Here is a 24,073-nt window from a genome sequence, read left to right on the forward strand (position 1 = left end):
TCTGATACCGTAGTGTTCTAATTTTTCCAGTAATATTTTGTGGTCAACAGTGTCAAAAGCCTTTGACAGATCCAGAAATATGCCTGTTATGGGTTGTTTTCTATCTAACAGTTCTAAAAGCGTATTTGTGCAATCATATACTGCAGTTTCAGTAGATTTGTTGCTTCTGAACCCATGTTGAACTAAACTTAGTAAATCTTTTTTTTTCAATGAAGTCCATCATTTTTATGGACATTATTTTTTCAAAAACTTTAGAAAAGCAGGATGAGATTGAGATAGGCCTGTAGTTATTCATATCTTTATTATCACCTTTTTTGAAGACAGGAATTACTTTAGAAAGTTTCAGAGCTTCAGGGAAGATACCTGCCTGGAAAGAACAGTCACAGAGGTGAGTTAATGGTTCAGCAATTGTGTGTTCACAATTTTTGATTACAGCTGCTGGGATACCATCAATTCCAGCTGAATATGAATTTTTTAAATCTCTGAGGGCTTTTGCAACATCATTTTCAGTGACTTTGGTAATGAAAATTGACTCTGCACATGTGTGATATTTTTGGTTTACTGGTTGACAATTTGTGTTAGGATTATTTTGGACCAGTTTTTCAGCTATGCTTGTAAAGAAATTGTTGAATGAGTTCACCACAACTTCGGGATTAGATATAGATTCATTGTAGAGTTTGATTTCTATGTTCATGTGTGAAGCTTTCATTTCCCCTCTTTCCCTTTTTACGATATTCCACATTGCTTTTACTTTATTGCTGGATTTGTCAATGTACTCATCATTCTGCATCCTTTTTGCTTACCTTATCACTCTTCTTAGGATACATGTGTAGTTTTTATAGTATTCTGTTAGTTGGGGGAGTCACTACTTTGTTTATATAATGTGTGGAGTATTCTTTTATGTTTGCAAGAGATTTTTATAGCTGGTGTAATCCAACTCTTGTTTCTATTATTATTATTTATTCTTACTGGTTTTTGCGGAAAGGCCTCTTCAAAGTGGTGGATCATTTTGTCAAGAAATATGTTGAATTTCATGTTGACATCATTGGCTGTGTACATCTCTGTCCACTTTTCTTTACTAAGGAGGGCATTTAGCTTGTTCAAGTTCTCTTGGGTGAAAAACCTTCCTAAAGTTTTAGGTGGGACTGGGTTTGAGGTATCTTTGCTAACATCGACCTTTAGAATGACAGCTTGGTGGTCGCTGAATCCTGCATTGTATACTTCTAGAGTTGGGTTAAGTTTATTTCTATTTGCAAAAATTTGATCTAGAGCTGTCTTGGATGTGGGTGTTATTCTAGTGGGCTCGTTTACAAGGCCATGCAGATTATAAGTTTTTGCAATGTTAATCGATGTTTCCGTGTTTCTGTTGTGGGTGAGAAAGTCTATATTAAAGTCACCACATATAATCACATCCTGTTTCTTCTGGCTTATTTTGGATAGAACCAAGTCCATTTGTAACAGAAAATCATTAATACTACTGGAGGGGGCTACAATTAGATTTAGATCTGTAAGCTTTATGGCTGCACATTCAAAGATCTTATCTGTTCCTATTTCCTTTAGGGCAGGAAGTGGGCTATATTCAATGTGTTGTTTGATCAAGATGGCAGCCCCACCATGTCCATCATTTGATCTGGAGTAGTGTTCACACAATTTTGAGTAGTGAGATTAGGTTAACCACATCAGTGCAGAGCCAGTGCTCTGCTAGGCATACTACTGAGATATCACTGAGTTCACTGGTCAGCAAAATGCTTAAGTCATCAGTTTTGTTGCTCAAGGATTGGACATTGTGATAATAAATTTTCAGGTCTGAGTGGGGTTTACTCAGGGGGCTCGAAGACATATTTACTGTGTCACTGACCTTTAGTTTAAATTGTGCTGTATTCCAGGTATGTTGACTTCTGAGCAGTTGTGCTGGTTCTGTTGGTCGTCCTTGGCAGCCATCTCATCTTCCAGGTGGGCCTGAAAAGTATCCTCATGCACTTCACACTGTTGAGGCATCACATTGACGTTTTGGAGGGATGTCTCGATAATGTTCACCATCACATTATTGATCCTTTCAGGTTTCTGACCTTTTTGAGGGGCCAGGGGGTTTGTGTTTCGTCTCTGTGACTTCGTGACCCATTTGTCTAGTGTAGTTTGCACGGTATGGCCACTATTATTATTTTTATTTCCCGTCTTGTTTGTCTTTATCCAATTGCTTATTAGCGTCTGTTTATGGTTTCTGACTTTTGGTTTCTTATTGTCCCCCATAGTTGTCAGGAAGGCCAGTCTATTGCAGATAATCTCCTTGCCACATTTGTTTAGGTGTAAGCCATGTGTTGTGAAGTGGTTTCTGGCTAGTCTCTCTATTTCAAAGTTCACAGCAATTCTTTTTTTGTACGCGTGTTTAGCTAAATTCAGAGCCTGTATCAGGTGGAGGTTTGCAGTATTAATTTTACTATTTAAATTTTGAACATCATATTTCCTGGGTATAGCATGGATGATGATATTCATTTTGTGACTTAGAGCGAGTATTGGTTCCAATGGTTCTACCACATCCTTCAACATTAGATCGAGAGGTTTGTCTATGTCGTTAGAACCCCCTATTACAATCAAAGTATCACGTGTACCGAAGCTTCTTGTCAAACATTCTGCGTTTTTTAGCACTTCTTTTAGTGGGGCGCCAGGTTTTACTATGCTTTTTACCTGGTATGAGGGCCCTAGTTTGTCTTGCAGTATTTGAGCACAGTCTCTTCCATGACTGTCACTTAATATTAGTACTTACATTTTTTCCGAGATTTTCTTGCTATGTAACGTTCTGGAATTTCTTTCGTTTTTGTCCTGCACATATATCGGTGCTTGAGAGATTATGTTCGTCGGCGGGTTATTCATACACTTTGTGGCGGATTGTTCACTTTGGGTTAATTTTTGCGTAAGGTATTGAGCAAAGTTAGGCTGTAAATTGACCTTGCTAGCATCTTGCACCCGGCGCTTATCAGTAGTTACACTTTTAAAATCACTTTCTGGATCCATTTCACGTAGGCGTACCCTCACATTTGCTTTGTTTTCCGTTGCAGTTCGTTTACATTCAGATTTTACAGGGCTACGATCACACGTGGCGCTAGACAACACACGATTTCTGAGCATTGCATTCTGGGCACGATTTACGGCTTGACTATTTCTCGTAGTACGTTGTCCCGTCAAACGCCAGTTTTTGTTACCGATATTTACGTTCGGTGTGCGGATAACGAGTTCATTGTTCGTGGTTTTATTGGTTACTGCCACTTCAAGTTCATTACACTTCACTAATAGTTCATGATACTTCACCAGTAGGCTTTCAAGCTTCAGGTTGAGGTCCATTATTTCTTGCTTCAACGATGTAATTATGTGATCCTGCGTTTTTAGAGTATTGTTTACTTTGGATTCAGTTGCTTGTATGATGCACTGGCGGCATGACCACTGTTCTTCACTGTTAAATTATTTCAGGTTAACTTTGACGCATTTTTCGTGATACCAGTAATTACAGTTAATACACAGAATACCTCGTATAACTCTTTTCGAACATATTTTGCTCTTATTACGGTCGAAATTCGTTGGAACTGCGGGATCGGCAATTTGTACACTTTTACCCGGCGCCATCTTGAACCCGGCTAGGTAATTAGAAGTATATTGTTTCGCACTTGAATGACGTCATAGAGTGTGGGGGTTAAGTATTAATTCCCAAGACCCTAGTAAGCTGTCAGTTGTTTGAAAATGTAATTGTTCCAATAATGAACTGTGTTATTTGTTAAACATTTATTTATGGTCTCTGAAATATATCTGTTTCGAAAAATCAGCAAAATTCTAACAAAAGGCTCCAAACCTGTAGATAGTAACAGAAGAATATGGTCATATGTTGCAGAAATGCCATTTCGAATAATACTCTGCTGCAAAAAGCCCAAAATTGCATAAGAGTTTAAGGCTTATGACCGAACATGAGTGAGGAATCTGTCTGATTGTTAGTCATGACCTTCCACTATGGTGTACAAGTGACTGATCAGTCAGATGGTTAGTAAGACCAAGGGAGTGGTTGGGTCTTTTTGAACTGGTTGTTGAAAATCATTATTTTTAGGCAATAAATCATTATAATCAAGTATTAAATAATGATGAGCAAAGCAACACGTGATTAATAATAATGATAAAAGTGATATGTCAATATGACAGGTCATTAATAAATGTGATAAGGGCAACAGACTGACTTGTAGAGAACATTAGATCCTTTGCCACAGATAGGACTTTTACCTGTGATATAGAAGGAGGACAACTGTGTCAGGACATTGATCCTTTGAGGAGATCTGGCAACAAACACTGACCCTGAGACACCTGACAGCAATGCAAGCTGTCCTGAAGTATACTTTGCTCCACTACGTATGTTTGATAGTAACAGACTCCTTTCAGTCAAACACATACTCTTTGCCTGTGCTACTGTGCTTTTTATGCTCTGCTTCCTTCATCCATCACAGGATACTTTGCTTCCAAGGCAGCATAATTCCTTAATTTTGTCTTCCTTGTGATCACCAATTTTGATGTTTAGCTTCTTACTGTTCTTATTTCTGCCACTTCTATTTACTCTAAACTTTTTACAGTTTACCTTCAGTCCATGTACTGTAGTCGTTAGGCTACTCATTCTATTTAACAGATTCTTCTTCACTTTCTCTGAGGGTAGCAGTGCCATCAGCGTATCTTACCATCGATATTGTTATGCTCTAAATTTTAATTCCATTCTTCAGTCTTCCTTTTATTTTTCTCGTTACTTTTGTGTGTGTAGCGTAAACAGTGGAGGCAGAAGATAGCATCCCTTTCTTACATCCCTTTTATTCCGAGCACTTAGTTCTTGGTCTTCCACTCTTATTCTCCCCCTTTGGCTCTTGTACAAGTGCATGCTGAAAAGTAATGCCCTCGATATAGCTCTCTGCCGCTTTTCGATTCATCTGTGTATTGTTTTTGTTAGCAACTTAGATGCATGAGCTGTTAAGCTGAATGTGCGATAGTTCTTGGAGTTATATGCTCACGCTATCTGCAGAATTGTGTGGATGATATTTTTCCGTAAGTCTGACGGTATGTTTCCTGTCTTATAGATCCCACATATGAGCTTGAACAGTCGTTTGGTTGCGACTTCCCCCAGCGATTTTTAGAAACTCCGATTAAATGCTATCTATCCCTTCCACCTTATGTGATCTTAAGTCTTCCAGAGATCTTTTAAATTCTGACTCTAATACTAGATCCTCTATCTCTTCCACATCAACTCCAGTTTCTTCTTCCATTGCATCATCAGACAATTCCTCTACCTCACATAGGCCTTTGGTGTACTCTTTCCATAAATCCACTCTTTCCTCTGAATTTAACAGTGGGATTCCCATTACACTCTTAATGCTGCCAACCTTGCTTGTAATTTCACCAAAGTTTGTTTTGACTTCTCTATACACTGAAATGATGATCAATTCTTTTTTGATTTCTTCATGCTTTTCCTGTAGCAATTTCTCCTAGGTATTTACTATTTGTTTCATTTGTAAGTGATTGATGTTTCTGTACTCTGTCTTTCTCTGAACATCTTTGTACTTCTTTCGTCCATCAATTGAAGCATTTCTACTGTTACCCAAGTTTCTTCACAGTCACCTTCCTTGTGCCTAAATTTGTCTCTCCAACTTATGTGATTGCTTTTTTTTATGGACTTCCACTCCTCTTCAACTGAACTGCTGCTATGGTATTTGCTAATGCAATATCCACATCTTTAGCAAACTTCAAAGGTGTTTCATCATTCCTCAGCATACAACTTGCTTCCACAATTGTTCTTCCGGGCGATTCTCTTAAATTTCAATTCACTCTTCATCATTATTAAACTGTGGTCTGAGTCTCCATCTACTCCTGGGTATGCCTTACAAACCGATATCTAATTTTGGAATCTCAGTCTGATGTACTCCTACTGGAATCTTCCAGTGCCTCCAGAGCTTTTCTGTGTACACCGCATCCTCTTGTGATGTCTGAACAGGAGTATTCTCTATTACCAGCTGACATTTGTTGCAGAACTCATTTAGTCTTTCTGTCCTCTCATTCCTACTACTATGCCCATATTCTCCCATAACTCTTTCTTCTAATCCTTCCCCTGCAACTGCATCCCAGTGTTCCATGACTATTACATTGTAATTTTCTTTTACATACTGAATTACCCATTTAATATCCTCATACGTAAACTAACAGCGTTGGAATGCTGTCAAATCTGATGAGAACTACCCAGTTACAATAAATCCTACTTCCATTATACCATTTTCTGCTGCTGTTGATATCACCCTAAATTCTTCTGATGAGAAATCCTTATCTTCTTTCCAGTTCATTTCATTGACACCCGATATAACTAGATTAAGGCTTTGTTTCCCTTTTCAGATTTTCTAGCTTCCATACCACATTAAAACTTCTGACATTCTACATTCCAAGTCATCAAGTGTTACCTTTTTATTTGTTATTCCATCTTTATCTCATGATCGTCTTCCTCTTGGCAATCCCCTCTCAGAGATCTGAATGGAGGCCAGTCCAGAATGTTTTGCCAATGGATAGATCATCATGACAGTTTTTCAGCTACAAGGCACATAGCCTGTGAATACACATTATGTGCCTTTAATACAGTGGTTTCCATTGTCTTATGCATCCTCTTTTCATTGATTACTGTTGATTCTTCCACCTTTTAGGGGCACAAGAGAGTGTCCTGAATCCGTGTCCAGATCTCTGCTATCTGTGACAAGGCCATTGGAAGAATGAGGGTGACTTCCTACACCAGAAGTCTTTGCACACCATTGCTGATGATTTTTAATCAAAATTTAAGCAGTAGCTAGGTTCGAACGTTGAACCCACGGCGTTTTGATTACTAGTCAAAGATGCTATCCCTAGACCGTTAGGGGCTTCTGCTTTGATGTGGAGAATATTCATTATGTTTGAACACAAATTGTTGTAGGTGTTGCAGTTTCTTTGCAAGGCTGTATCTCTCAGACACAACATGTGTCCCATGTACCAACATTTGAAGGACATCTGTAGTATGCGATGGATGATGACTACCAGACACCTGCAAATATAGGTCCATATGTGTGGACTTATAGTAAACGGACAGTAGACAGCTGTCTTTTTCCACTCCCATCATAAATTTGATATTCTCATTGATTGAATTCAGATGTTGCAAAAACATGATTGCTCTTCTTCCTGGTGTGTCAGCACTACAAAAGCATCATCACTGTGTCACCAGAAAGGCCTTTGGCTTAAGTTCCACTGATTCAAGTGTCCTGTCCCCAAAGTATTCCACAAAAATGTTACTTACCATCAGGTAGGGAGGATTATCTTTAGCAACACCAACAGTCAATTCAAAATATTCACTGTTGAATAAAGAGTAAGCTGAGAGAAGGTGTGATGGAAGAGTGCTGCTGTATCAGCTTCAAACTTACTCCAATGAGTGACAACAAATCCATGAGAGAGACCCTAGTGAAGAGTGAGATGACAAACTTACTAACAAGTCCAATTCATTGAGTCATACTGAGCTCAGTCTATTAATGAAGTCGGCAGAGCTGTGAACATGATGGAAGCATTTTCCCACAAAAAGTCTCGGCAACAGAGTGGCATGTCTAGCTAGTCACACTTTGCTGTGCTGATATTACACACAGTAGGACACAATGGTACATCTTCTTTGCGAATTTTTAGAAGACCACATAAACTTGGTGAAACAGAGCTTGAGGTCTTAATCTTTTCACAGCTTCTTGCCAAAGAGGAGAATAATTCAACACCGCTTATATTTTTTCTTTCTACTCTCCGTGTAGTGCCTTTATCAATTTTCCTGTATTTTGTTCACTCAGCAGACTGTAAATCTTCTAGTCAAAGACCTACATCACAACAGTACAGTGGTGTTTCCCTTATTCATTGGAAGGAACAGTGTGTGAGGATCTCATCATAATTTGAGTGGTGCAGCCCTTTCCATGAAAGAAACATTACTTTCCTGAGAAGGAACCCTCATAAGTGCACCACATATTTCATACCTTATTTCTTCTGCTGCACGACTGGGAAGGGGCTTATAACAGCTTTTCAATAGTACTAATAATACCAGTTAAACACTAGGTTCTAAGCTTAGGAGCAAAGTTCAAGCCATTCCCAAACATTGGCAGCTTCACATTATCCAAACCCATATCTGAGAAATTGACCATGAAGTGCTGAAAAGTAACTTCTTGTGGTTATGTTCCTGACATGTGGACAAAGTTTGAAGATTGTTTTGAAGAAGACTCCTTATGAATCCAGTCTGACTTGCCCAGGTTATGCCATCAACAGATTCCTCACTCCCAACCACTGATACACTACACCCAGTGTACACATGTTAATTCATAATTCATGCACTATCAGCTGTCACAAGACCATAGCAACAACGTTCTGTGGTTCTGTCAGTATGGTAATTGTAGAAGCTTGTTTTGTAGGTCTTTGGATCTTCAATGAAATTTCTAGTCTTTGGATCTTCAGCCACTAAATTTGGATCTTTCAGCCACAAAATTTATTTCACCTATTGTTTTGACTTTCATCATCAGACTGGATGTCTAATGTGCCTCATCAGAAATTAATTTTTCTCCATCTTTTTGGTCCATAGACTGCATTCCAAACAGAAAACTTTAAGTATCTTGTGCATTGTCCAATATTTACTGTAAGGTGTAACAAAAGCCTTGATAATTCCTTCCACAAGGCTAAGGAAGAATGTTGGTCTCTTCTTGTTAGAAATGTTCCTATGTCGCATAGAGCTGTGGAAAGGTTATATGATATTCACTGAACTGAACGAGCTCACGTTCTCTGTCGCTGGTTGTTTTTCAGTGTGATTACTGCTTAAAGAATTAGAATTGTAATGCAGATTTCTGGTCTTCAGTGAATCTGTTATATTTTACCTTATCTCTCTGGAATATAGCCTAGAGTTGTCTAGACAGTTGTTTGAGTGCACTGTTCAGTTGAACATTGTTTTCTACATAGTAAATTATAATCAGCAGGATTCTGACCTTTGGTTGGGCTTCCAGCACAGTATTTGCCATAAATGTAATTATGATGTTTGTAGTCAAAGCAGACATTCACTCTTCATGTTCTTTGTCCTAGGGTACAATGAGTCATTATCTGTTTGATATATTGACCTCTGCCTGATGACCATCTCGTTGTGGGTTCAAGACTGGTGTCTGTACACTGGGCATTCTGTCATTATGATATATGCCTAGGTCTTCAATTATTACTTCATTAGTTTGGTCTGATGTAGCCACAGTTTGTTGCTGAACAGTAGGTTCACTTCTTCGTGTTGCTGTTTGTGCCAGCCTGACACTGTTAACTGACATTTGTGTTGCCTGGGATGGTCTCCCTAGTCTTGGGTTTTGGCCTGACTTTTACCAGAAGAACACATGCTTGCTCTGTGGGTAGGACCCTGTTCCCTCAGTGTCCCTTACTCTGTCTATCCCAACAATTCCAGATCACCTTTCCTGCTGCCAGTCTGCCCTATTGGTGATTCAAAGAAACCATGATAAAATTGTGTATCTCATTTAGTGCTTCAAGAGTTTTGAGGTAAATTCTAGAAACACTTGGCTCTCCATCATCCTGATATTTTAATGATGGTGGTGAGAGAGCCTTTTTACTGCACCACACATATCTGTGTGTGCAGGAGGGACAGCTGTCACAAGAAGCCAGGACCAGCATCAGACGAGCGGCCCCAACTAGTGGTTACCAGCAGTGCCTTGAGATTTATATCAGAAAGTCAAAGAGTGTTTGTATAATGTTCCATGATTTGTGGTGTCATGAGGATTGTTACAGAGACAAATTAAGTGTGTATTGTATAGAGACTCTTACTTCATGTCCTGGCTCTGCATGAGGCAGCACGTATGTAATTGTATGAGTGTTTTGTTGATTCTGACATTCATCTTGGAACCAGTTGGCTTGTTGGAGCTTGTACAGAATAATTGTTACTTTGGGGATGAGAGTTGAAAATATATTGTTGAACTGCAAAGATTCTACGAGTACGTGATTTATTTCAAGAATAGAGAGTTGTTTAATATTATTCCATTTTACCTGATACAGTCTTCAGAGAAGAATGAAATGGTGAGAGTGACGTAGCTGATGAACCTAAGAAGAGGACACCCACAGTGTATGAGTCAACTGGTAGAGACACGTGAGTCATGCAACCCAAAACAGCACTGTCTCTTGTTGTCCAAGAAAGCGTTAGACTTGTGCAGCATCACCAACTATTTGTAACATAGAACCTACTCACCTACTGTCATTTTCAGGTCTCCAACCTGAATATCCATCTCGTTTGCCTATCTTCATGCACCCTCACTATTTTTAGCAAGCTTGCAACTGCATCCCAGCTACTACATGAAAAACCTGATATAATCCAGGACCTCATTGGGTTGCAGTTTTGTTTGAGATTTTTTTAGTGCAAATGTTAGTCTTCACATCTTTATTGGACTGTATTTACCCTGGCAACTGGAGTTGTTCTTGCAGATAATCTTCCTTACATCACTTGCCTTCCTCTATGTGGAAGTACTCAGCTTTTGTGTTAGAGTTTTTATTTTTTATTTATTTTTCTGTTGTCTTGACTCAGGTAGAAAGCTGTTATGCTTTATAGATCTTTCTAGTTTTATTACTTGATATATACACTTTCATGACTTGTTTTTTTTTGTTTTGTTTTTGTTTTTATTACCTCCATGTGCACATGATACCAGCATGAACTGCAGATGGGCTAGCTGTCAGAACAGTTAGCACAGGACTTTGAAGATGAATATGATATTCATGGCTTATAAACATGTCTCAGTCTGTGAACTGCCATTGATTTATTTTAGTTTTATATTTTTTATGTGAACATAAGTCTCCATTTCTTCTAAAATCAAACTTTTTCCAAGTCCGCAGTTTTCTCCTTTTTTGGCTTTATAATAGATGAAAGAATGGAACACAGCTGTGCAAATGCAGTATTGTCTTTCTGTCCAACTGCAATAAACAGAACGTCTTTGGCATGATACACTTTTTGATTTCTCTAAGATTGTTCTGTCAAAGTATGACATCTGACATTTTCCATTTCAGCAATACTCGTGGTTCTTATTTCCTTCGTACTGGTACATCCTTTCCTTTCGGCTTGGGGAAAGAAGGTGTCTATGTTCCACAACTACCAACTACAGCAAGCCCTCTGCCAGAGAATGAAATCAGAGGGCACAGTGGTTGACTTCAACGGTTCTATGAGGTGAAAAATACTAAGCAATGTATCAATGCTGCTAACTCGTTGTAATGCTAGATGTGAGGACTTTTGTGTAAACATAAATGAGACTGTTGGCAATAAACTACATAAAAATTTTCTTATGTATTATTTGGTTATTTAAGACGTTTCAATAAAAACATTAAAGGAGTGAGTAAAAGTTTCCTTTCAAGAGCTGCAAAAGTCAGGTACATGACTGGTTACAACATCAATACTTATCTATTTAAAGTATTTCCTTTTTCTTATTTGATTATTTGGTAAATACATGTCATAGAAGATATGTGACAGGACACAAGGAATGCTTTTTCCCTCACAGTCTGATTTACCTCAACTAGTCTTCTAATCAGCTTTCAGGTATAACTACTGCTTACAGGTAAAGTATTGCCAAGAGGTGAAAGTAATTTGTTGAAAAATTGCTCAAGGTGAGAAGTCAGTGCCATTTCTAGGTATTGAACTTCAACCAGAATGTTCTGAAGAGGAACTTCTTTCCTGTCTTCACATATATATGTTAATAACAAATGAAAAGTTAATATACAGAAAATATTTTGGCTTAATTTTACTGGTGAAAATGTGTATTAGGTGTTACATAAGTGTGCAAATAAATGTAATGCTCTTGAATTTATCAGTTTGAGATTCTGTGCAAAACATACTTATTACACTCCAGATAATTTACACTGGTGAAGTACACCTGTAAGATAAACGCATGCTATTCTGAACAATTTTATCTGTATCTATGTATTATACAATAGATGGAAACTTTAGTGCAACCAAATCAAAAATATGTATATTTATTTCTGATACTGGTAATATAGACTGGCAATGGCAAGAAGAGAAATTTGTTGACATCAAGTATAGATTTAAGTGTCAGTATTTATATGGAGTGTAGCCTTGTATGGGAGTGAAACACGGGCAATAACTAGTTTAGACAAGAAGAGAATAGAAGCTTTCAAAATGTGGTGCTACAGAAGAATGCTGAAGATTGGATGGGTAGATCACATAACTAATGAGGAGGTACTGATTATAATTGGGGAGAAGAGAAATTTGTGGCACAACTTGACTAGAAGAAGGTATTGGTTGGTAGGACATGTTCTGAGGCAATAAAGGTATCACCAATTTAGTATTGGAGGGCAGTGTGGAGGGTAAAAATTGTAGAGGGAGACCAAGAGATAAATACACTGAACAGATTCAGAAGGATGTAGGTTGTAGTAGGTACTGGGAGATTAGATTAGTACTTGTTCCGTAGATCATGAATACGACACTTCGTAATGATGTGGAACGTGACAGGTTAATGAAAGGTGTCCATACAAGATATTACATTAGGCAAAATATTACATGACACTCAATATTTATTTATTTTTGAGGTTGGGAAATTACCCACTTACTATATCCAAAAATTCATCTAATGAGTAGAAGGAGTTGCCATTAAGAAATTCTTTTAATTTGCTTTTAAATGCTATATGGCTATCTGTCAGACTTTTGATGCTATTAGGTAAGTGACCAAAGACATTTGTGGCAGCATAATTTACCCCCTTCTGAGCCAAAGTTAGATTTAACCTTGAGTAGTGAAGATCATCCTTTCTCCTAGTGTTGCAGCCATGTACACTGCTATTACTTTTGAATTCATTCGGATTGTTAATAACAAATTTCATAAGTGAATATATATATTGTGAGGCTACAGTGAAGATTTCTAGCTGTTTACATAAGTGTCTGCAGGATGATCTTGGATGAGCTCCAGCAATTATTCTGATTACACACTTTTGTGCAATGAACACTCTTTTACTCAATGATGAGTTACCCCAAATATGATGCCATACGAAAGCAGAGAATGAAAATAGGCATGGTAAGCTAATTTACTCAGATGTATATCGCCAAAATTTTGCAATGACCCTAATAGCATAAGTAGCTGAACTCAAATGTTTCAGCAGATTGCCAGTGTGTTTATCCAGTTCAACGCCTCATGAATGCATACACCTAGAAATTTTGAATATTCTACCTTAGCTACCGATTTCTGATAGAAGTCTATATTTATTAATGGGGTCATTCCATTTACTGTGTGGAACTGTATATACTGTGTTTTGTCAAAGTTTAATGAGAGCCCATTTGCAGAGAACCACATAATGATTTTCTGAAAAACATCGTTTACAATTTCACCATTTAATTCTTGTCTGTCGGGTGTGATAGCTATACTTGTATCATCGGCAAAAAGTACCAGCTTTGCATCTTCGTGAATATAGAATGGCAAGTCATTAATATATATTAAGAACAGCAGGGGACCCAAGACCGAACCTCACGGCACCCCATTCTTGATTGTTCCCCAGTTTGAGAAATCACCAGTTTTTTGTATATTATGTGAACTGTTTATTTCAACTTCCTGCACTCTTCCAGTTAGGTATGATTTAAACCATTTGAGCACTGTCCCATTCATACCACAGTAGTTGAGCTTATCTAGAAGTATTCCATGATTTACACAATCAAAAGCCTTTGATAGATCACAAAAAATCCCAACGGGTGACTTCCGGTTACTCAGAGCATTTAATATTTCATTAGTGAAAGTATATATAGCATTTTCCGTTGAAAAACCCTTCTGGAAACCAAACTGACATTTTGTTAAAACTTTATTTTTACAAAGGGTGAAGCTACTCTACAATACATTACTTTTTCAAGAATTTTGGATAAGGCACTCAGAAGAGAGATTGGGCGGTAGTTGTTGACATCAGACGTATCCCCTTTTTTATGCAGCGGTATAACAATGGCATACTTCAGTCTATCTGGGAAAATACCCTGCTTCAGAGAGCTATTACATATGTGGCTAAGAATCCCATTTATTTCTTGGGAACAAGCTTTTATTACCCTGCTGGAAATGCCATCAATCCCATGTGGGCTTTTATTCTTGAGAGAGTTTATTATCTTCCTAATTTCAGATGGAGAGGTGGGTGGAATTTCAATTGTATCAAATGGTGTGGGTAAGGCCTCTTCAATTAACTGCCTTGCTTCTTCTAATGAACATTTAGATCCTATTTTCTCTACAACATTTAAAAAATGATTATTCAAAATGTTTTCGACTTCCGGCTTGTTGTTTATCAAGTTTCCATTCGCTTTGATGGTGATGCCATCATCCTGTACTCTTGGTTGTCCTGTCTCCCTTGTAATAATATTCCAAATTGTTTTGATTTTGTTATCAGAGGTATTAATCTCAGACATGATGCACATGCTTCTGGACTTTTTAATAACCCTTCTTAATGTAGCACTGTAGTTTTCATAATATTTGGCTGTTTCTGGGTCATTACTCTTTCTTGTTGTTGGATACAGTTCCCTTTTGTGGTTACAAGATATTTTTATTCCTTTAGTAAGCCAAGGTTTTTTGCATAGTTTCTTATAATTAGATTTAACTACTTTCCTGGGGAAACAGTTTTCAAATTCTCTTACAAGTGTATCATGAAATAAGTTATATTTTAAATTAGCAGTGGGTTCCTTGTACACCTCATCCCAGTCTAACTGCTGAAGATTTTCTCTGAAATTTCTAATTGTTGAGTCATTAATTGAACGCACAACTTTGGAGGGTAGTTTTGAATTACTGAGTGGAGCTATGTTATATACTGTAACTAGCTGAGCATCATGATCAGTAAGCCCATTCTCAACAGGACAAGAATTTATGTTTTTAAACCTATCTTGGTCTATAAAAGTGTTATCTAGTGTTATCTATCAATGTGCTGCTGTCCTTTACTACCCGAGTAGGAAAATTAATGACAGATGTCATTGAAAGAACCGAGCAAGACTTCCAGGTCATTCTTCCTATTACACTCTTTCAATGAATCAACATTGAAGTCCCCACAAATAATAATTTGCTTTCCCCTGTCTGACAGATAGCCCAACAAGGCATCCAAGTTTTCCAGGAATAAATGAAAGTTTCCTGAAGGGGGCCTATATACTGTTACAGTTATAAAAGAGCCCTCCTTCAGTTTAAGTTGACAGGCACATGCTTCTATATGTTGCTCTAGACAAAACTTTTTTTTCTATCTAAGCTTTCTACACAGTGATAACTTTTGACATATGTGGCAACTCCTCCTCCCACCTTATTCTCTCTACTCATATGTGCAGCTAGTTTATAACCACTGATATTAACCTTTTCCATATCAGACAGAATGTGATGCTCAGACAGGCATAGTGTATCTATTACATTACTAGATTCAGTGTCATCCAAACAAACCAGGAGCTCATCTACTTTATTCTTCAATCCCGGAATATTTTGGTGAAAAATGGTAACATTATTTTTCTACTTTACTTTTCTGAGAATCTACTTTTCTCTTTAATCCACCAATATTTTGGTTAAATATGGTAAAATTATTATTTACTTTCCTGTTGTGAGAATTTTGTGAGTTTTGGACCTCATTAGCACCTGCCTGCCTGAACTTCTCATTGGACACTGATATTAGCCTAAAAAAGAGGTACATCCATGAGTACTAGTGTCGTCCCTTATAGATTTCGCTATCAACCCTGCCAGTTTACCCTTCCCTTTCCTATTGAGATGTAGGCCATGCCTTGTGAAATCCCCCCTATCAATAGCCTCGACAGGAACCAATCCAATGTCTGACGGAGTGGCCGCCCTACGCAACTGATCCGACTCCATATTTACCCTCCGGACAGAGCGGTTCAACTGGGGCTCATCATGCCGCCTGAAAGCAGGCACCAGCCCAACATTAGTATGGGTCGTTGCAGAGGCTATTTTCACCAGGTCACACTTAATGCTGTAGCCCTGATCCCTATCAATACTGTTTCCCACCCCACCCACTACCATCACATGATCCTGCTTTGTGAATCCCTTGCACAAGGAACCTATATCCTCTACCACCTGGCTAAGACTTGCACTTGGCTTGATAAAGTTTGTGAGCTGGTACCTGTCACCTAATTTTTCCTGCAAAATCTGGCCCACACCTCTTCCATGGCTGCTACTTAGCAACAGAACTTTCCTCTTACTTTCTAGTTTTTTTGAAACAGTTGGTTTCCTAGTGAAATTCTGTTGCATCTTAACTACATCTACTTCTACTGGAGCCTCTTCCTTACTTAACTGTGGTACAAGGCAAATCTATTGGTTGTGCCAATTGGGAAACTGTCGGAAGAAGCTTGCACAGGATAGCATGGAGAGCTGCATCAAACCAGTCTCTGGACTGAAGACCACAACAACAACACTGGCAAAACCAATAAAATTGTTTAGTTGTCCTTGCTAATGTACAACCACAATTTTATCCTACTCCTTGGCTACTCACAGAGGTCCAGTGTTGGTTGTAATTATTGCATGGCAATAAAACTTGGTACATATGCTAATGTGTTAATGTGGAACTGATTTACACTAGAAAAAAATAGTTCCAATTTTGGTCACCATGTACAAATCTGGCACCGCAGAGCATCTTATCGACATCTCTGTTGCTCATATTGAAGAAATTGTGGAAAGGGTGGTCAACAGCAACATATATCTTTCTCAGTTGTTTGACCTTTTCTACACACATCCTGTTCCTAATCCATTACATTTGGAGACATTTCTGGACTTCTTTCCTGCATTCACAGTGCTAGATTTGCACCTGGTGGCCAAAATTGGAACTAATTTGTCTTCCAATGTATATTGGTTCTGCATTAATGCATTAAGAATATTTACATGTTTTGCTGCCACGATAATTATAGCCCACACTGGACCTGTGTTAGTTGCTGCACTTTGATTATAACCAACCGATGTGAGTCATACACCTCTACATCTACATCAATGTTGATTCTCTGCACTCCACCTACGGCCTGTGGCGGAGGGTATCCCGTGCCACTACTAGTCAATTCCTTTCTGGTTCCTCTTAAAAATAGAACGAGGCAAAAACGAATATCTACATGCCTCCATATGAGCCCTAATTTCTCATATATTATCTTCATGTTCCTTCCACACAATGTATGTTGGAGGCAACAGAACCATTCTGCAGTCTGCTTCAAATGCTGGTGCTCTAAATTTTCTCAGTAGTTTTCCTTGAAAAGAATGTCACTTTCCCTCCAGGGATTCCCATTTGAGCTCCCAAAGCGTCTCTGTAACACTACTGTGTTGTTCAAACCTACCAGTAACAAATCTAGCAGCCCGCCTCTGAATATCTGCAATGCCTTCCTTTAATCTGACCTGAGGGTATCATCTGGAGTGCCCCAGGGAAGTGTGGTAGGTCCACTGTTGTTTTCTATCTACATAAATGATCTTTTGGATAGGGTGGATAGCAATGTGCGGCTGTTTGCTGATGATGCTGTGGTGTACGGGAAGGTGTTGTCTTTGAGTGACTGTAGGAGGATACAAGATGACTTGAACAGGATTTGTGATTGGTGTAAAGAATGGCAGCTAACTCTAAATATAGATAAATGTAAATTAATGCAGATGAATAGGAAAAAGAATCCCGTAATGTTTGAATACTCCTTCAGTAGTGTAGTGCTTGACACAGTCACGTCGATTAAATATTTGGGTGTAACATTGCACAGCGATATGAAGTGGGACAAGCATGTAATGGCAGTTGTGGGGAAGGTGGATAGTCGTCTTCGGTTCATTGGTAGAATTTCGGGAAGATGTGGTTCATCTGTAAAGGAGACCGCTTATAAAACACTAATACGACCTATTCTTGAGTACTGCTCGAGTGTTTGGGATCCCTATCAGGTCGGATTGAGGGAGGACATAGAAGCAATTCAGAGGCGGGCTGCTAGATTTGTTACTGGTAGGTTTGATCATCACGCGAGGGTTACGGAAATGCTTCAGGAACTCGGGTGGGAGTCTGGAGGAAGGGAGGCGTTCTTTTCGTGAATCGCTACTGAGGAAATGAGAACCAGCATTTGAGGCTGACTGCAGTACAATTTTACTGCCGCCAACTTATATTTCATGGAAAGACCACAAAGATAAGATAAGAGAGATTAGGGCTCGTACAGAGGCATATAGGCAGTCATTTTTCCCTCGTTCTGTTTGGGAATAGAACAGGGAGAGAAGATGCTAGTTGTGGTATGAGGTACCCTCCGCCACGCACCGTATGGTGGATTACGGAATATGTATGTAGATGTAGATGTGCAGATCCTAAACACTCATGAATAGGTTGCACTAACATCCTATATGTGATCTCCTTTACAGATGAACCACACTTTCCTAGAATTCTCCCAATAATCTGAAGGCAACCATTCACCTTTCATACCACAAACCTCACATGCTCGTTCCATTTCATATCGCTTTGCAATGTTATGTCAGATATTTAAATGATGTGACTGTGTCACTCTGAATGCTGTATCCGAATGTTGCACGTTTGCATTTCTTACTCATCCAAATTAACTTATATTTTTCTACATTTAGAGCTAGTTGCCATTCATCACACCAACTAGAAATTTTATCTAAATCATCTTGTATTCTCATACAGTAACTCAACTTGGACATCTTACCTTACACCACACCATCATCAGTGAACAACCACAGACTGTTCCCCACCCTGTCTGCCTAATCATTTATGTATACAGAAAATAATAGTGGTTCTATCATACTTCCCTGGGCTTCTCTTGATGAACCCTTGTCTCTGATGAACAGTCACCATTGAGGACAACATACTGGGTTCTGTAACTTAAGAAGTCTTCCCTAAATTCACACCATCGTTAACAGCCAGTTAACAGTGTGGCACCGTGTCAAACACTTTCCAGAAATCTAGTAATACAGAATCTACCTGTAGCCCTTCATCTGTAGTTTGCAGTGTATCATGTGAGAAAAGGGCAAGCTGAGTTTCACCTGAGAGATGCTTTCTAAAGTTGTGCTGATTTATGGGCATAAGATTCCCGCTCTCAAGAAAATTTATCGTATGCGAACTCAGAATATGTTAAGGATTTTGCAGCTAACTGATGTTAGGGATATTGGTTTGTACTTTTGCAGGTCCATTCTTTTGCCCTTTTTGTAAACAGAAGTCACCTGCTCTTTTTTCCCATCATTTGGGACTTTACACTGGGCTAGAGACTCACAATAAATGCAAGCTAAGTAAGGGGCCAATGCTGCAGAGTACATTTTGAAAAACTGAACTGGTATTCCACGCAGACCTGATGACTCATCTTGCAGACATTTATTTAAGGATCTAGGGATATTCACAGTAGCTTCTCAGTATATATACTCTCTTATGAAATTTGTTATTAACAACCGAACCCAATTCAAAAGTAATAGCAGTGTGCATAACTACAATACTAGGAGAAAGGACGATCTTCACTATTCAAGATTAAATCTAACTTTGGCACAGACAGGGGTGAATTATACTGGCACTAAAGTCTTTGGTCACTTACCAAATAGTATCAAAAGTCTGACAGATAACCAACAAGTATTTAAGAAGAAATTGAAAGAATTTCTGAATGACAACTCCTTCTACTCCATAGAGGAATTTTTAGATATAAATTAAGAAAAAAAATATTAAAAAATAAAAAAATAAATAAAAAAATAAAAAAAACACAAAAAATAAAGTTGTTATATTAACTTAAGTATGTTGTTAAATTAACCTAATTATGTCATGTATTGGAAAATTCGACTCGTTCGACATCATTACGAAATATCGTATTCATGATCCATGGAACTAGTATTAATCTAATCTAATCTAATCTAATCTTAGCTGTGAGGATTTCTTTCTTGATATTTCTATTATCTCTCTGCTAACACAAGTAACATGTATTAATTGGAGGAATTATTGAGTGGCATGTTGGTTCACTCTGATTGGATGATATTCACAAGTTGTGTGAAATATTTATCAACTGCATTATAAGATGAAAGAATTGTTAGATATAATATATCTGTGGACCATTTATCAAAAAAAGGAGTGAACAGTAAACTAATTATTCCAAAAGATATATGATCTTGAATAAAAATTATTACTAGCAGATAGAGAATAATAATACACTGCACTGTTTCCCTCAATTGAAGTCAATAGAATCACACATTGGGGTTCATGTTGCCCAACTCATTATTTGCCAATACACATATGTAGTTGCAGATAATAGTTTTCGAAGTACTTTCCTTTGTGTGGATTCACTAGCATTTTGTACTAGCTTAACTTTCCTTTTTTCCGCTTGAAAGAGAGAGATGATGTTGCTCATTTTGTGGTATATTCTTTAGGACTCTGATTTTGTCTCTAGCACTTCCATATATATATAGGATGATCTCAGCTCCAGATGGAGTGGCTGATAAGAAGAATACAATGTTTTTGGAACAGGGGATCACTGTTACAGTTTCAACAAGTTGTCCAGCACTTACATGTTTATAATGGTGGCAATTCATAAATTTAGATGGCCCTACTGTAGTATCACTTATAGAAAATAATATAACAATTTTAATAACAATTACGGTAGTTTTGACAACTGTTTCAGTATACTATGAATTAATTTTCAATCTGATTTTTGTTGGCCAGAGTTCATGAAGATGACTCCTGGTGGGTTACATGTTTTGTGACAAGTGCTGATGTCAATGGATGAACAGCAAATAAAGTTTGTTTGTTTAGCAGTATTTCTGTCTACAGAATGTCATTTTCTTGTAGTATAAGTGTAACTACATCTGTACTCTGTAAACTACTGATAGCTGCATGGCAGAGGGCACATCCCATTGTAGCAGTTATTAGGGTTTCTTCATGTTCCATTCTCGCATGGAGTGTGAGAAGAACGATTGTTTGAATGTCTCTGTACATGCAGTAATTATTCTAATCTTATCCTATCCTGCTTCTCACAGACAAGGGCTCCAACATTACCATTTTGTTCATGTTCTGCAGTGACTATGCAGTTTAGTATTTCTACCAGCTTTCTGACACATCTTCTTACAGTCTTTACCACAATGAATCCATCTCCTATAACTATTTAAAACTTTAGGTCGATCTCAGCTGAATTCACCTCCCTCCTCACAACAAGAGATCTCTGTACACCCACCTTTTACTTGCTCCCAAAGCCCTAAGAATCCAACTCCATTCATATCCCAATTAGTTGCCCTATTGTGTCTCCTTATAATGCTTCCTCCATCGGAAGTTCCTCTGACTCGGTCAACCAGCATCCCTAAATAATTGGTTGAGCCTCCTTACCTCTACTCAGACACTTATCACTCTAAATCCTTTGTCTAGTTCAGGTTATTGATAATATTTTTAGAGTTTAACCGACAGCAAGAGAACCTCTGTTCTACATCTACATCTATACTCTGCAAACCACTGTGATTTACATGGCAGAGGGTACATCCCATTGTACTACATTATTAGGGTTCTTCCCATTCCATTCACATATGGAGTGCTAGAAGAATGACTGATCTAATGCCTCTGTGTGAATACCTCTAGATACCTATGTGAGTGATATGTAGGGGATTGTAGTATATTCATAGAGTTATCATTTAAAGCTAGTTCTTGAAGCTTTGTTAATAGACTTTCTTGAGACAGTTTATGTCTGTCTTCAAGGGTCTGCCAGTTCAGTTCATTCAGTGTTTCTGTAACTCTCTCCCATGCATTAAACAAACCTGTGACCATTCATGCTGCCCTTCTCTGCATACTTTCAGTATCTCCTGTTAGCCCTATTTGGTACAGCTCCCAGAACTTCAGCATTATTCTAGGATAGGTTGCACAAGTGATTTGTAAGAAACCTCCTTTGTAGACTGATTGCACTTCCCCAGTATTCTACCAATAAACTGCAGCCTACCAGCTGCTTTACCCATGACTGAGCCTATGTGACCATTCCTCCAAAAGCCCAACATCTAATTCCATATCAGTTTTAACCAGTCCTCAGGTCAATGAATTACCTTCCTGGACACCTCCTGGATGGCAATGTTACCTACATTAATCCACATTTTGCAACATCTTTTGAGAATCGACATCTGTCCTCTATCTCCAAATACATCTAGCCACTCCTTGCCCTGCACATCTTTATGACATTGTCATCTCAGAGATGTGCCTATGAATATGTGCTTTCTTTCCCACTGTGGAATTTCATTATCATAATTTACTAATAGTAACCTCTTGAACAGACATGGATACCATACTAAGAGTTTCCATTGATAATGTTCTCATTCAATATGTCATATGTGATGTGACACAGAAGACATAATAATGTTGTGTAACATTTCATCTAGTATCCATAATTAATTTTAATAACTGAAATTTTGGGGCAAACTCTCAAGTTCAAAATTTGTACTACCTTCCCACCTCTAAGCTCGTGTTATAACTACAGACACAGTGTGTCAAATGAATTCTCCATTTCCTCCAACTTCCTGCATTTCTCCAATCCCTCCAACTTCCTGCATGACAAGTATTTATCTTCCAAAATGTGACTTAGTTGAACATAAGTACCTTCTGGTTTCCCAACTAATAATGAAGATTTTGAGCTACTTCACATCCATTAGAGCTTTCTCACTCTTAATTTGTATGTGTTACCACTGATTGAACTGTAACAGTCTATCATGTTTCAAGTACCATAACACTGATTGTAATTTATGACTGCACAAAACACTTCCACTATTGGTGTCAGCAAAGTGGCATCTGCTAGTTTATATATCGTGTATACATTAATAATAGCATACATCAGAATGCAATTCAGTTATTAGTGCTTGTAGTGCAATTTCACTGCAATCAGCAATTCTTATTATCTTCCAATATCGACAACAAATATCACAGTATTGTTGCTAGTGGAATAAACATTACACATTAAGGTGCAATATAGAGCACTTTTCAAAAAATTACATAATTATGTTTAAGTTAATGACTGAAATGCATTTATCAACTACAAGAGGAAGAGAAACTACACCGTGGCCAAAAGTTTATGGATATCCATTGCTGTTTTAAAAAAAGGGGGGGGGGGGGGAAGGGATTAACATGGTGGGCATTCTGTGCTAATACTATCATCAGGGAATACAGTTTGGCACACCAAAGGCAGAACTTATTTTTATTCTTTCTGAAACATAGTGAATAAAGGTCGTAAGGTTCATGGGAGACTTTATCTGGTACACAATCAACAATTAAACTCACAAAAAAAAGTTTTGGTGAGGTTCAGGTTGAGGCTTTAAATAGCCAATCCAGTAAATTCATCCAACTTTCTCTGTATGCCAATGCAGTGAGACTTGTTTTGTTAACAATAGCATCTCACACACGTTTGACAAGAGAAAACAGCCCCAGATCACTGCACCACCACTACCGAATTGTCGTAACAAAAATCTCAGTCAAATGCTAGTCGCCAGTCATCTGCCTGGTTCACACTTGTTAATCAGTGTCACATGATACACAATGACTTAAAGATCCTGGAAACCTTCTCATATTCATCCATGGATCAGGGGCAGTATTATTTCAACCAATGAGGTGGTGGTTATTTCATTCTTGTGACTAGTGGTTTCTAGTCATTAGTGATCTACAAAAAGGGTCTTCTTGTCTTTTCCTCTGACCTCTTTAACATCACATGTAGGGAAGGTCCTCTGCAACAGACTGTAAAGATGTTGTACAGTTGTTTCCCATAGTACTGCTACAGTTCAGCAGTGCAGGTAGATTTCATTGACCTCTATCAGTTACAATTTTTTGTTTAGTATTTCCTTTTCTTTGCCATAACTGTCTTGTTCCCCCTCACCCCCCCCCCCAATTATGATGCTCTCTTTAGACTCTCATTGATTTACTCTAACAGTGAATATGTTTATACTTTTGATACTCAGTGTCTGCGCTTGGGTAACTTTGAAGGCATGCTGGCCATCACAAACAGCATGTTCAATGGAGTATCCCTAGACTTTTGACCACGCAGTGTATGTGGGGCACAGTAGACAGAATTATACGGTCTTAAAGGAGAAAGGAAATTTAAATAAGACAACAG

At 38.1% G+C, this 24,073-nt stretch overlaps 1 protein-coding gene across 1 annotated transcript in view; it reads left to right on the forward strand.

Moving 5' to 3' along the window:
* Positions 1 to 11,218, forward strand: part of LOC124780187 (pancreatic triacylglycerol lipase-like) — a 93,124-nt gene extending 81,906 nt beyond the window's left edge. Inside the window, exon 7 of the mRNA XM_047253762.1 lies at positions 11,080 to 11,218. Within this exon, the coding sequence (XP_047109718.1) occupies positions 11,080 to 11,218 (139 nt within the window). The remainder of the gene's footprint in view (positions 1 to 11,079) is intronic.
* Positions 11,219 to 24,073: the final 12,855 nt, after the last annotated feature.

This window comes from Schistocerca piceifrons, chromosome 1 (assembly GCF_021461385.2).
Source record: "Schistocerca piceifrons isolate TAMUIC-IGC-003096 chromosome 1, iqSchPice1.1, whole genome shotgun sequence".
Lineage (NCBI taxonomy): Eukaryota > Metazoa > Arthropoda > Insecta > Orthoptera > Acrididae > Schistocerca > Schistocerca piceifrons.